This window comes from Musca autumnalis, unplaced genomic scaffold, assembly GCF_047663935.1.
Source record: "Musca autumnalis isolate F117 unplaced genomic scaffold, ASM4766393v1 scaffold_4, whole genome shotgun sequence".
Lineage (NCBI taxonomy): Eukaryota > Metazoa > Arthropoda > Insecta > Diptera > Muscidae > Musca > Musca autumnalis.
Window position 1 is genome coordinate 50,508,531 of NW_027411977.1, and position 12,931 is coordinate 50,521,461.

Genomic DNA, 12,931 nt, shown 5'->3' on the forward strand with positions numbered 1-12,931 from the left:
TTTGGGATAAATAAGCTAACATTAACAAAAATGTAGGTGTTCTATTCTACTGACGTGGAGTGTATTCTTCCTCATGATGGAATATCTCAAATAAAACACTTGCATTTAAATTAAAAATGGTGGCAAAATTAAACGGCAAGCGTTTTATTTGAGAGATTTCATCATGAGGAAGAATATATGTACTTATTGAGGCTAAGCGACAAATTATTTTCTAGTTTTAAGTGCGTTTATAAATAAAACACTATAACTAAATTAGTTTAATTATTTTTTATTTTTAACCTTTCAGTAATTAATTTTTTTGACCACATAACAAAATTATAGCCAATTTAGGCCGAAAATGTATATAAAATCCTTAAAATATCTGAAATCGGGTGGTACTGCTATATGTAGGCTATACCAAAACCTCGACTTATGTCCATAATTTTTGGTGGGGCAGTTTCTGTATCATTGGGAACTCCAAATGCCAAGTTTCAGCCACTTTGGGTAGAAATTGAAGATAGAATCCTTAAAATACTTTAAATCGGGTGGTATCGCTATATGGATGCTATACCAAAACCTTGACCTATATCCAACATTTTGGGTGAGGAAGTTTCTGTACCATTAGGAACCCCAAATGCCATATTACAGCCAATTCGGCCTAAAGACGAAGGTTGAATCCTTAAAATACTTATATCGGGTCGAACACCTATATGGGTGCTATAGGCTAAAATGGACCCATATTGGTTTTGGTTTGTGCAAAGTTTCTGTTCGATTGGTCAACAGCAACTGTGTTAAAAATAAGTTACTAAATTTTACCTAAACGGACACCAAAGCAAGTTAAATGAAATACCGTAACAATTAAACCAGTGAAATAAAAAGGAACAAAGAGAAATTTATTTTGTTTGTTATTATTGTATTAGGCAACCGTGTTTGTTTTTTTGACATTGCTGTCAGATTTACTATTTTTCTTTTCCTTTACTTTTTTGCAAAACTTGTTACGTAAGAGCAATTTTGACAGTTCTCTCTTTTGCTACTTTTACTATTAAAACAGTAAAGGAACAAAGTTTATGTATATCCTTAAAATAAACTATGACTCTTTCTATTTGGTTTGTTGCCGATACTGATCAAAAGAACATCGTTGTTTCTCCGAAGATAAAGCCCGGAAGCCGACAGTTTAGCAGTGCTTCTTTTCAAAATGTCGTCAACGACGCTCACAGTAGATTTTCTCGTTCAAGCTTTGGATCATTGGGATGGAGCTACGGGTGCCCCTGTAATCTGCATGCGCTCTTCCACCTATAGCGGTTAAGGAGTTCATTAAGATAATGAGCTGCATCTTCAAAATCTACATTTGCTTACAACGATAATGGAGATATGGACATTAAGGTCGCTATGGGCATTGATGGGGGGGATTTTTTGAAGAAACCTGAGAGAAAGCTGAACTTCACAAATATATCTGACCCACTGCAAAGTCACTCCCGCTGAAGATTTCTTGTCCCTCGCAAAGTCCGAAGTAGACATTTTGTTTAGTACCACACCCACACCTGTATAAGTGTATGCTTTTGTAAACAGATTGGGATTTGAGTAGGAGTCATAAAATGCTGTTTAAATTTAAACAACTGACATTCTTGTCCCTCGCCATGTCCAAAGTAGTATATGAGACATACATCTACATGAATATGTTTATTTTACCAGATTTGAGTTTATAACGAGTGGTTTTATCTAGGGCTGAGGTAGGCTCTGTCGCTGCCAGGGTCGGCCTAAGGACCAACAAACCTTAAGTAAAACACGAGTGGTTACAAGTTTAATCTTTATTGTGAACTCTTGGTGTTTAATGAACGAATAATATATGTATGTGTGTGTGTGTGGAAAGTGGATACAATACTAGTTATGAATTCAGTTCGTTTCTGTGTTTTTCGGCGGCTGTCGGATCGGCAGTGGCTCAGTAATTGTCTGGTGTGGCTCGGCTCCACACTAATTGGTTTGCTGTCGGCTCCGGGCAGTCCGGCGGATTTCGGCTCAGCTCGGGTTGCTGTCAGCTAGGGGCAATCGGTTAGCTTTCGGCTCGGCAGTTGTCGGATGGACTCGGCTCTACACGACTCGTCTCTGGGCAATCGGGAGGCTGTCAGCTCGGTAGTTGTCGGATGTGGTTCAGTAATGCTTTTGGGTGGCTGTCGGCTCGGCGGTCTTCGGGTGTATGACACAAGTCGATGGCATTCGGGTTGCTGTGGGGAAAGAGGTCGGTCAATATTTAGGAGCTGGCTATGAGCATTGAGCTGGCTATGGGCGTTAAGCTTGCTAAGAGCTTGGAGCTTCCTAAGAGCGTTGAGCTTGCTAAGAGCTTGGAGCTTGCTAAGAGCTTGTACCTTACTAAGAGGCTTGGAGCTAACTAAGAGATAGGAGTTGGTAAGAGACTTGGAGCTTACTAAGAGCATGGAGCTTGGTAAGAGCTTGGATCTTGCTAAGAGCATGGAGCTTGGTAAGAGACTTGGAGCTTACTAGGAGCGTGTTCGAATCGTAGCTAACGAGTAACGAGACTGCGGACGAGCCACACGTCTTGTCGTACTTTGTCGGCTGGTGATCGGTCACTTCCATGACCAAACCCAGAATACATATTCGGGTGGCTGCACGAAGTGCATGAGAATTATTATTGAATGGGATTGTTGTTGACTGCACTGAACCCAACATATGCTATATGGTGTACGATAGCCCACTATAGAGAATGGGGTAAGTTTGAAAGTTTGATACTGACGGTATAATGGAAATATTAAGGTGGGAGGATATCAATGCGGGTCGAATGAGATGTAAGAATTGTATGAAACGGTAACGTTACAAGTTTGAGAAAGGATTATCGAATGTTGTTTAACTGAAGTGCACCGACGTACGCAGGGGGGGGGGCTGGGCACGGGGGGCCCGGGCCCCCCCGAAATGGTTTGGTCGAACAAAATTTGTTAAGCTGCTGTAACTAGTTATTATTTTTTTTCTCATAAAAATGTTTGTATTTTTGGAGATTTCAAATTAAAACTTATATTTTCTTAAGTTTCTGAACAGAAAATGTACATCATTAACAAGTTTTGTAAGAAAATATTTAAAAAAATTTTGTTTGTATGCTGTTTTTGAGAGAAACTTCCAACGAAATCTGAATTACTTCTTCATGTCATATCATTCCACTATCTAATGCGAATTCCTTAATGAATATACTCCAAGTTTATGTCATATTCGAACTATATAGAGCTCTCGAGGCTTAAAACTCATCCTGTAACAACAAAAATAACGAGTTCAGTTTTGTGGGAATGCACACTGGTCCCAACCTGCGACAAAAATCGATATCAGCAAATCTCTGCGACAATTTAGCAAGTTTTCTCTAAACATATGATATTTTACTATTCCAGCACTGTTTTTGTAATTTATAACACTATTTAATAAAACAATACAGAAGAAGTTGACATTTGCGTATAATCTCTTAGAAACTTTAAAAACATCAGTAAGGTTGTGACTTCTTACAAGGCAAGTAACTCAAAATTGAAAGGATAAAATTTTTTTTTTTCGAAATGGAAGTTTTAGTACAAGGTTTTCTAATAACTTTTACATAAAAAATTGTACACATTATACGCATAAAATGTGCTGGAAATCACATTTTTATAATACTTTCTTGTGGGGTTTTTTCCAAGTCCTAAAAAAGGTTTTTGATCATTGAGAACTCCAAATGGCAAATTACAACCAATTCGGGCCGAAAATTTTGATAATATCTTCAAGATACCTGAAAACGGGAGGTATCGTAATATGAGAGCTATACCGAAACCTGGACCTAAGACCACAATTTTTGGCGCAGAAGGTTTTTGACCATTGGGAACCCCAAATACCAAAGTACAGCCAATTAGGGCCGAAAATGTAGATAAAAGCTTCAAAATACCTAAAATCGGGTGGTACCGCTACATGGGGGCTATAGGAAAAACTGGACCCATATTGATGATGTTTTGGCTAAAGTATTTTTTTTACTTATTTTTAGCATATACGGAAAAAATCAGATTGATCCGACGATTATAAATATTTTTGTCGCACCTTCCCATACAAGTGGGACCACTGTGGAATGGAAGTATATGAAAAAATGTCTATTGGATACAATGTATGAAGGGTCGGTCCTTCGTGGACTACATCTTGAAAGCGAATTAGAAATTTGTTTTACTGCCATCGCCAAAATTTTGTTATTCTATTTTAGACAAATTTGCTGCTAAACAGTATGAGAAAATAATGAAGACAAATGAATCTTTGTGCGTGACTTTTTTTTCCTTATCATCACCGACGTTTAATTGTAGCCTCAGACTTTAAGGTTACGAGATTATATACACTAGAATACGATGCAAATAGGTCTCATCAAAATAATGATTTTAGACTCCACATAAATATGTTTGGAGATGATGGAAGTACTTACCACCGTCCATCCGTCTGTATCTCTGTTTGTCTGGCAGGTTGGAACTCATGATAACTGTCGAACGGATCAACCGATTTGGTCCAAGTTATGGATCTCGTAATGTTTTGTCCCAATTAAATGTAAGTCATATCGGTACCTCCGCCATAAAAGTTCAACGATTTTCAATAAAATGGTCGAAGGGACTAACCGATTCAGTCTTAAATCGAACCTAGTATGGACTACCTAGGTCCACTCGCAAATTTACTTCCAAAAGTACATCAAGTTCCAAGAGAACATCTTCAGGTCCCTCATACAAGTCTAACATAACTGCAGTTTAAATACTGTTCGAGGATCCTTTGGACATGTTGTAGTCTTGTTTACAGCGATATCCTATTTTTCGTGGACAAGTTCATGCTTCCTGACAAAGCTCTCAATGCTACGGTGACCAACTAAAATAGCTTATGGGCGCGGTAACTATCGAGAGGAGTGTCTCTCAAAATAAGATCCATTTCTAAAATAAATTAGCTTAATATTAGCGAATTCCGTGTGGAGTTTTTTTTTTTTTTTTTCTTTTTTTCTCCCATCGGACGCCTCCCCAGGTGGTGGATAGGGGAAAGCTCATCAGATATGAAGGGTACCGCAAAAATAAAATATGTGGGGCGAACCAAAAAATAAAAGGAAAAAGGCAGCGTCTGATCGAGATTCGGCGGCAGCAAACAGCGTCTGTACTCCATTGGAGCGGCTGAATATATAGACGGAAAACTATAAACCCTTCAGAAGGCAACGGGAAACCACTGAAGTAACATCCCTTGAAAATCGTACAACATGAACAATACAACGCAAAATACACGGCCCTCAGTCTCCGGCCAAGAGAGGGTGCTAAGAATCCCCGGAGGTAAAACCAAACAAAAATTAACAATTGGGACATGGAATGTCCGAAGTCTCTATGAAACTGGAAAACTTAAAAACACCATCAGTGAAATGAATCGTCTTAAAATAGACATATTAGGTGTTAGCGAAACATGGTGGAAGGACAGCTGTGACTTTAGAACGGAAAATGTGGCTGTTTACCACTCAGGAAATCAGCACGGCATTCATAGAAATGGAGTATGTATCATTGTAAAAAACCACATAGCCTCATGCATAACTGGATATGTTCCACTGTCAGATAGAGCCATTCTACTTAAAATAATGGCAAAACCAATAAACATCAACATAATACAAATTTATGCTCCCACATGCGATGCAAATGCCAATGACATCGAGGAATTTTATAACAACATTGAGCAACTATTAAGAATGACAAAAAATCATGAAATTAATATTATACTAGGTGACTTTAATGCGAAGGTTGGTAAGGATGAAGTCAAAGACATCACTGGAAAATACGGTCTTGGAAACCGAAACGAAAGAGGAGACCGACTTATACAATTCTGCCAAGAAAATAATATGAAGATTATGAACACATTTTATCGTCTACACCCCAGGAGATTATACACATGGAAATCACCGCAAGATAACCATGGAAATATTGTAAGAAACCAAATAGACTATGTGCTAATAAACAAAAGATACAATTCCTGTGTTACGATGTGTACAACTTATCCAGGTGCTGATATTCCATCAGACCACAATCTACTGGTCTCAAAATTGCGCCTCAAACTGTCCCTAACACGGAAAAAGAAATCCCAGCCGAGAATCGATATCGGAAAACTTACCGATCCTATCATAAGGGATGAACTGCAACATCAAATAAACACAGAACTAGGAAATATCAATGAAGACAATTTGGATTTATTGTGGAACAACCTAAAAACTATTATAAATACAGTTACTAAGAGCACACTAGGAAACCGATCAATGGCAAGAACTGAAGACTGGATAACAGTCGAAATTCTAGAACTTTGGGAAGAAAGAAGTAAGCATAAAAATAAAAATTATGAAAAATACTGGGAAATAAACAAGGAAATAAGATCGGCAATCCGCGCAGCAAAAAATGACCAACTAAATAGAAAATGTCAAGAAATCGAATATCTGCAATCCATACATGACGACTTTAACCTACACAAAAAGTTAAAGGAATCTGTTGGGACGTATGGAAGAAAGTCTAACGCTGTCATATTTAATGATAAAAACGAAGCAGTATTTGATATAGAGGGTAGAAAGACCATATGGAAAGATTACATAGAAAAACTTTTCACGGATGACCAACGAGCACCTATTGAGAATAATATAAACAATTCTTTAACAGGATCACCAATAACACGATTAGAATTAGAACGTGCCATACAAACCCTAAAAGATAAAAAGGCTACAGGTCCAGATGAAATACCATCTGAAGTTTTAAAACTAATAGATACCAGCAATATCGAACTCCTCATCACTCTTTTCAACCATGTATACGACACTGGTCAATACCCAGCAGATTGGCTCAAATCTACTTTCATCGCCATACCCAAGAAAAACTGTGCCAAACGTTGTTGTGAATTCAGATTAATAAGTCTAATGAGTCACGTACTGAAAATATTTCTAAAAATTATTCATCAACGCATATATAGCAAATGCGAAAATGCTATGGGGAAAACACAGTTTGGGTTTAAGGAAGGGATGGGTACCCGAGAAGCTCTATTCTGTTTGCAGATTTTAATTCAGAACTGCCGAGAAGCCCAAAAAGATGTTTTCATCTGTTTCATTGATTATGAGAAAGCATTCGATACGGTTAAACACGATAAATTAATGGATATTTTGGCATCAATTGGAGTACAAGGAAAAGAATTACGCTGCATCAAAAATTTGTATTGGAATCAAAAAGCACGAATCGACGTCAGTGGTGAACAGACTGAAGAAATTGTTATTTCAAAAGGAGTTAGGCAGGGGTGCATACTTTCCCCATTACTATTCAACGTGTACTCAGAAAAAATATTTCAAGAAGCGTTAGGTGGAGAAAACATTGGAATAAAAATTAATGGACAATATGTGAATAATATAAGATATGCGGACGACACCACATTACTAGCTGGGAGCATATCAGGTCTACAGAAACTTGTAGAAAAGCTGGCATTCATAAGTGAAAAGTTTGGGTTAAAAATTAATATGAAAAAAACTAAATATATGATCGTAAGCAGAAAGAACGAACATCGAAATGCGAAGCTTACTATACAGAATACCGAGATCGAGAGGGTACACACATTTAAATATCTGGGAGTTCTAATAAATGACCGGTGGGACTACTCCAAAGAAATTACCAGCCGAATAGAAATAGCGAGAGATGCGTTTTTCAAATACAAAAAAGTATTAGCAAGCCACGAAATAAATGTAACAACAAAAATAAGGTTTATCAAGTGCTATGTTTGGTCAGTCCTCTTATATGCTGCCGAAGTCTGGACACTTAAAAATTCCGATGAAAGGAAATTGGCAGCTTTTGAAATGTGGACATTCCGCCGAGTACTGAAAATACCCTGGACATCAAAAATAACAAATGACGAAGTACTTAGAAGGATGCATGTGAACCGACAACTAATCTCAACAATTAAAAAGCGCAAAATATCTTACCTTGGACACATATTACGGAATAACAAATACAAAACACTACAAACAATACTTAAGGCAAAAATTGAAGGAAAACGTGGAAGAGGTAGGAGAGAAACAACGTGGCTCAAAAATATCCTGACATGGACTGGCTATAATGATGAATACACACTTTTACATGCCGCTAAGAACAGGGAGCTGAACATCATTGTGTAACAACAAATAATTATAAATATGTATTTAATATTATGCATATATGTAGCATTGAAATATTATTGTACGATCACCAATATCCGAATAACGGATGAGTAAATAAAGAAGAAGAAGAATATTAGCGAATAATTAAGTGGGGTTCAATAAGGATCGATTGTTATTTGTCAAAACTATATAGAACTAAGTCCATCAAAGTGTTTGTCATCGAGTCCAAAAACTTCTAATCGTACAATTAAGAAAAAAATATAATGCTGCTTTTTTAACATTTTATTAAAAGTAAAAAAATAATCCTGAATCATAGTACGGTTACACTATAGTTTTATGCCGGGTTAACCCACTTCGAGAGGATTTATTTGACGTTTGCGTAATGGAATTGACATTTGAAATCCAAACCCACTTGGTTAATCCGGTTAAGTGTAACCGGGGTATCAGACTCTATCTCTTCCGGTAAATAACACTATGCAGCATTTTTAAGGTACTCTTGTGCAAACAATTTGAAGTGAGGATTTTTTGAAAGTACAGACCCAAAGTACAAAAGCCCTAGTTGCGTTTTGTTGAGTCAGATCTAGCTTGGATTTTATGGCCCCCGCTAAACATTGTTAATTATCGACTTTTTAAAGCAACACGGGAATATGTCCCTGAAACCAATGCAAATCTTCTTCTGACCTCTGACGCAAATTTGTAGATAAGGGTCAGAATAAAATACTTGGACAAATATTGAACTGGAAAAAACTACAATTATTACCTTAAATTTTATAATATTTCTAAAAATAATATAATTTGTATAGATTTCGCACCATATCTCCAAAACTGTTAATTTTTTCTTAATGTTTTCATTTGGAAACAAAGCAACGACAACGGCAGCCGATATTCTTAAAAATTAGGCTAAGATCCTAAATATTATGAATTCTTTATATTGAATTTATATACTTTGTACCAATATTTCATATAAAATTCGAAAAATCGAACATGTAGAATGGAATATGTGCCAAAATTTTCCTGTCCATCGGACAAAAATTTACGGAGATATTAGCTTTCGAAGGGAAACATTTATTGTGTTCTGTAAGTAGCATAGAATCTAAAAGCGTCTTTTCCTCGAAGTGGCACTTTTGAAAGCGGTGTCCACTGTAGCTCGAAAATGGATGCTCCGGTCTTTATATGTTTTTTGGGACTATTATACATATAAACCATGTGCTTAACCGAGAGAGTCTTTAAAAAACTGCTGACGGAGTCCGTTTTTTTAAACCGAAATTTTGATTTTAACTGTTCAAAATTTTCAAAAATTGATTTTTTTAATTCCGTTTTGATAATGGACACGATTATTAGGTTAGTAATGATCCCACAAAAATATATGCTGATCGGTTTATTCTTTTTCGAACTACAGTGGGTACCGCAAACTGCTTTAGTAAAAACAGTGCTTTATAGGCGGGCATCAGAAAGATTATACAAACAAAAAGTTAGAAAGTAACTCAAGGTTTAATAGATTTCTTATATAAAATGCATGAAAATGGCTTTTCTGATACTTATAAGTGACCATAACCCCTTAAAATAGCTTAACGTAACGCTACACAACATTTGAATTTTTCAAGATTTTTGGCCAAGTTGGGCCCCCCCCGAAATGAAATCCTGCGTACGTCCCTGCTGAAGTGTCTTGTTTAAAACTCCATTGGACAACCGGATAATACCCCAATGTATCCAGTGGAATCCCTTTTTCTGAAGACTTCCAATTGTCTATGCTGGGTATGGCTCAACGTGTTTCAAGACACTTTCCTTACTAAAACGTGTGTTGAAAGTGCCTTCGCAAGTTATCCCAATTGGAGAAACATTTAATTAAAACTATTTTTTTAATTATTTCTCCCTTTAAGTCAATATTTGTTTCTCTCGCGTTACATCTTGCTTCATTTTCCTTACCTTTACACATTTACAACGGTCCAGTCATTATACTTACGGTTGGAATAACAGTAGTCGAATTATGTCAACAGTTTATTATATTTTAAATATACCACTAAGTGGTATTATAAATCCCCCTTTAAAACTTAACGACTAAAAATACATTTTAACAATTCGTTAATGCTAATGCTTCCCTAAAGAAGTGTGTGAAGTAGATTTTGCAAAAATGAACGTTTGGCTAGGTGTGCGAATTATGACAGGGCATAAATTATCTCATTCGCTATTTTTTTTGACTTATTTGGATTAAGAGTGTTGGCCTATTAACGATGTTTGCTAAACAGAAGAAGTGAGAAAACCCATCAAACACAATTTAGTACAAATTGGAGATGCTCGTGCGTCATAGAAATAGAGAACGTTAATCATATGCTAGAAAATGTAATAGCAAAGTGAAGAATGGCTAACAACGAAGTTTGCTGCGTTATGCTGCTGTTAAGTTTATCTCTACTGAAGAGATCATCTTTTGTATGGCTGCCCATAAAGACATAAACAAACAGTTTAAAAAAAGACTCATATAGGAAGTCGTAAATCCAAATGTTTTTCACATCGATTCCATTTAATCGAGCTACTTAACGTATTCATTTACTAATGACAATGTTGGGAAAGGTCCATTTATATTTTCTTTATTTCTCTGCACAAAGTTTGTTTTAACATTTTGTATATAAACTTGGTGGAACCATCAGCAGAGTATCATTGACATTTGCATAGTTCAACTAACAGGAGTTTAGTTAAAGAAATATGGTAAGTTAGAAAATGTTGTAATCAAGGACAAATTCTCTGATGTTATCCTTACTTTTAATCCTTCAGAAATTCTTGATTGCGTTTGCTTTTATTGCCGCTGCGGCCGCTACCCACATCAGCAATGAATACTTGCCACCAAATGTTGGTGGTACTGTTGAAAGCTTTGCCGCAGAAACTGCACCTGCTCCAGTTTCTTTTCCTGCTCCAGCTCCTGTAGCCGTTGAAAGTTATCAAGTTGAAGAATCAGCACCAGCCCACACTTTCTCCGATACCGATGGTTATCGTTACAAGACTTTGCGTCGTCGTGTTGTCCGTCGCCAACGCCGTGATGTTTCCAATGAATATTTGCCACCCATAGCTGTGTCTGAATCAGTTCCCGAATATGTTAACACAGCTCCAACTGAAACTTTCGAAACTGTTGAAGCTGCTCCAGCCCATACTTTCTCCCAAGCTGATGGTTACCGTTACAAGACCCAACGTCGTCGTGTCGTCCGTCGTCAACGTCGTGATGTCAGCCACTTGCCCTCCAACGAATACTTGCCTCCAGCTGAAGAAACCCACGTTGTTGAAGCCGCTGCTGCTCCAGTAGAACAAGTTGTTGAAGAAGCTGCCCCCGCCCACGAATTGGCCGCTGATGGTTACCGTTACAAGACCCACCGTCGTGTTGTCTACCGCCGCAACCGTCGTGATGTCAGCCACTTGCCCTCCAACGAATACTTGCCCCCAGCTGAAGAAACCCATTTTGTTGAAGCTGCTGCTGCTCCAGTAGAACAAGTTGTTGAAGAAGCTGCCCCCGCCCATGAATTGGCCGCTGATGGTTACCGTTACAAGACCCACCGTCGCGTTGTCTACCGCCGCAACCGTCGTGATGTCAGCCACTTGCCTTCCAACGAATACTTGCCCCCAGCTGAAGAAACCCATTTTGTTGAAGCTGCTGCTGCTCCAGTAGAACAAGTTGTTGAAGAAGCTGCCCCCGCCCACGAATTGACCGCTGATGGTTACCGTTACAAGACCCACCGTCGCGTTGTCTACCGCCGCAACCGTCGTGATGTCAGCCACTTGCCTTCCAATGAATACTTGCCTCCTCAACAAATTGTACCCGTTGCTGCCCCCTCCAACGAATACTTGCCTCCCGTTCAAGCTGATGCTGAACCCGCCCACGAATTGACCGCTGATGGTTACCGTTACAAGACCCATCGTCGTCGTGTCGTCCGTCGCAATTAAATTGGAATTAAAAAAAAATTGAGAATTATTAGAAGAAATATTTATTAAAATAATATTATTGACTAATTAAATTATTATAATTAAATAAATAATTAATATAAAATAATATTCATTTGTTTTAAGTTTTAGATGTTCTATTAGGTGGAATATATGTACTAGGCTGTCGCAACGAAACTATGCATAAAGAAAAACATTATGGCATATTGAAACCATGATGGAGCAATTACTTTCCCTTCGTTTAGGAAAGTACTAAGCTCTTGCGCCACGCTAATTAAAGAATGTCGCTTTCTTTTAAACAAGGCTTAATACAAATGAGACACCGATGTTTTCTATCCATTCTGAATCCGAAATACTGTGTTACAATAATTTCATTTGGACGATGCATGTACAACCTTCAAAATACGTAAAATATTGGAACATACCAAAATATGAACCAATATTGATCATTTTCTTCATGGAGCTTCCCTACACGCAGAAAAATATATGTTAGAAATATGTTTGGGTCCAAACAAATATTTGTTTGGGACTGATAATTAAATAAATAGATAGATAAATAAATAAATAAATAAATAAATAAATAAATAAATAAATAAATAAATAAATAAATAAATAAATAAATAAATAAATAAATAAATAAATAAATAAATAAATAAATAAATAAATAAATAAATAAATAAATAAATAAATAAATAAATAAATAAATAAATAAATAAATAAATAAATAAATAAATAAATAAATAAATAAATAAATAAATAAATAAATAAATAAATAAATAAATAAATAAATAAATAAATAAATAAATAAATAAATAAATAAATAAATAAATAAATAAATAAATAAATAAAAAATAGAAAATAAATCTCTCAGAAAACCCATTTTTTTGTTGCTTT

The 12,931-nt window shown here is 36.6% G+C and overlaps 1 protein-coding gene across 1 annotated transcript; it reads left to right on the plus strand.

The window, feature by feature from the left end:
- Positions 1-5,977: 5,977 nt before the first annotated feature.
- LOC141402933 (uncharacterized) lies at positions 5,978-12,040 on the plus strand. Its single transcript, XM_073985060.1, has 4 exons — positions 5,978-6,305; positions 6,639-6,901; positions 10,883-10,961; positions 11,034-12,040. Exons 1-4 carry the CDS (start codon positions 5,978-5,980, stop codon positions 12,038-12,040), a joined length of 1,677 nt encoding a protein of 558 aa, XP_073841161.1.
- Positions 12,041-12,931: the final 891 nt, after the last annotated feature.

Coding starts and splice junctions, on each gene's coding strand:
- LOC141402933 (XM_073985060.1), top strand. CDS start 5,978: ATGTGTACAACTTATCCAGGTGCTGATATTCCATCAGACCACAATCTA. Junction 6,306..6,638: donor AGAACTTTGGGAAGAAAGAA/GTAAGCATAAAA, acceptor ATTCTTTAACAG/GATCACCAATAACACGATTA. Junction 6,902..10,882: donor TAATAAGTCTAATGAGTCAC/GTACTGAAAATA, acceptor TTAATCCTTCAG/AAATTCTTGATTGCGTTTGC.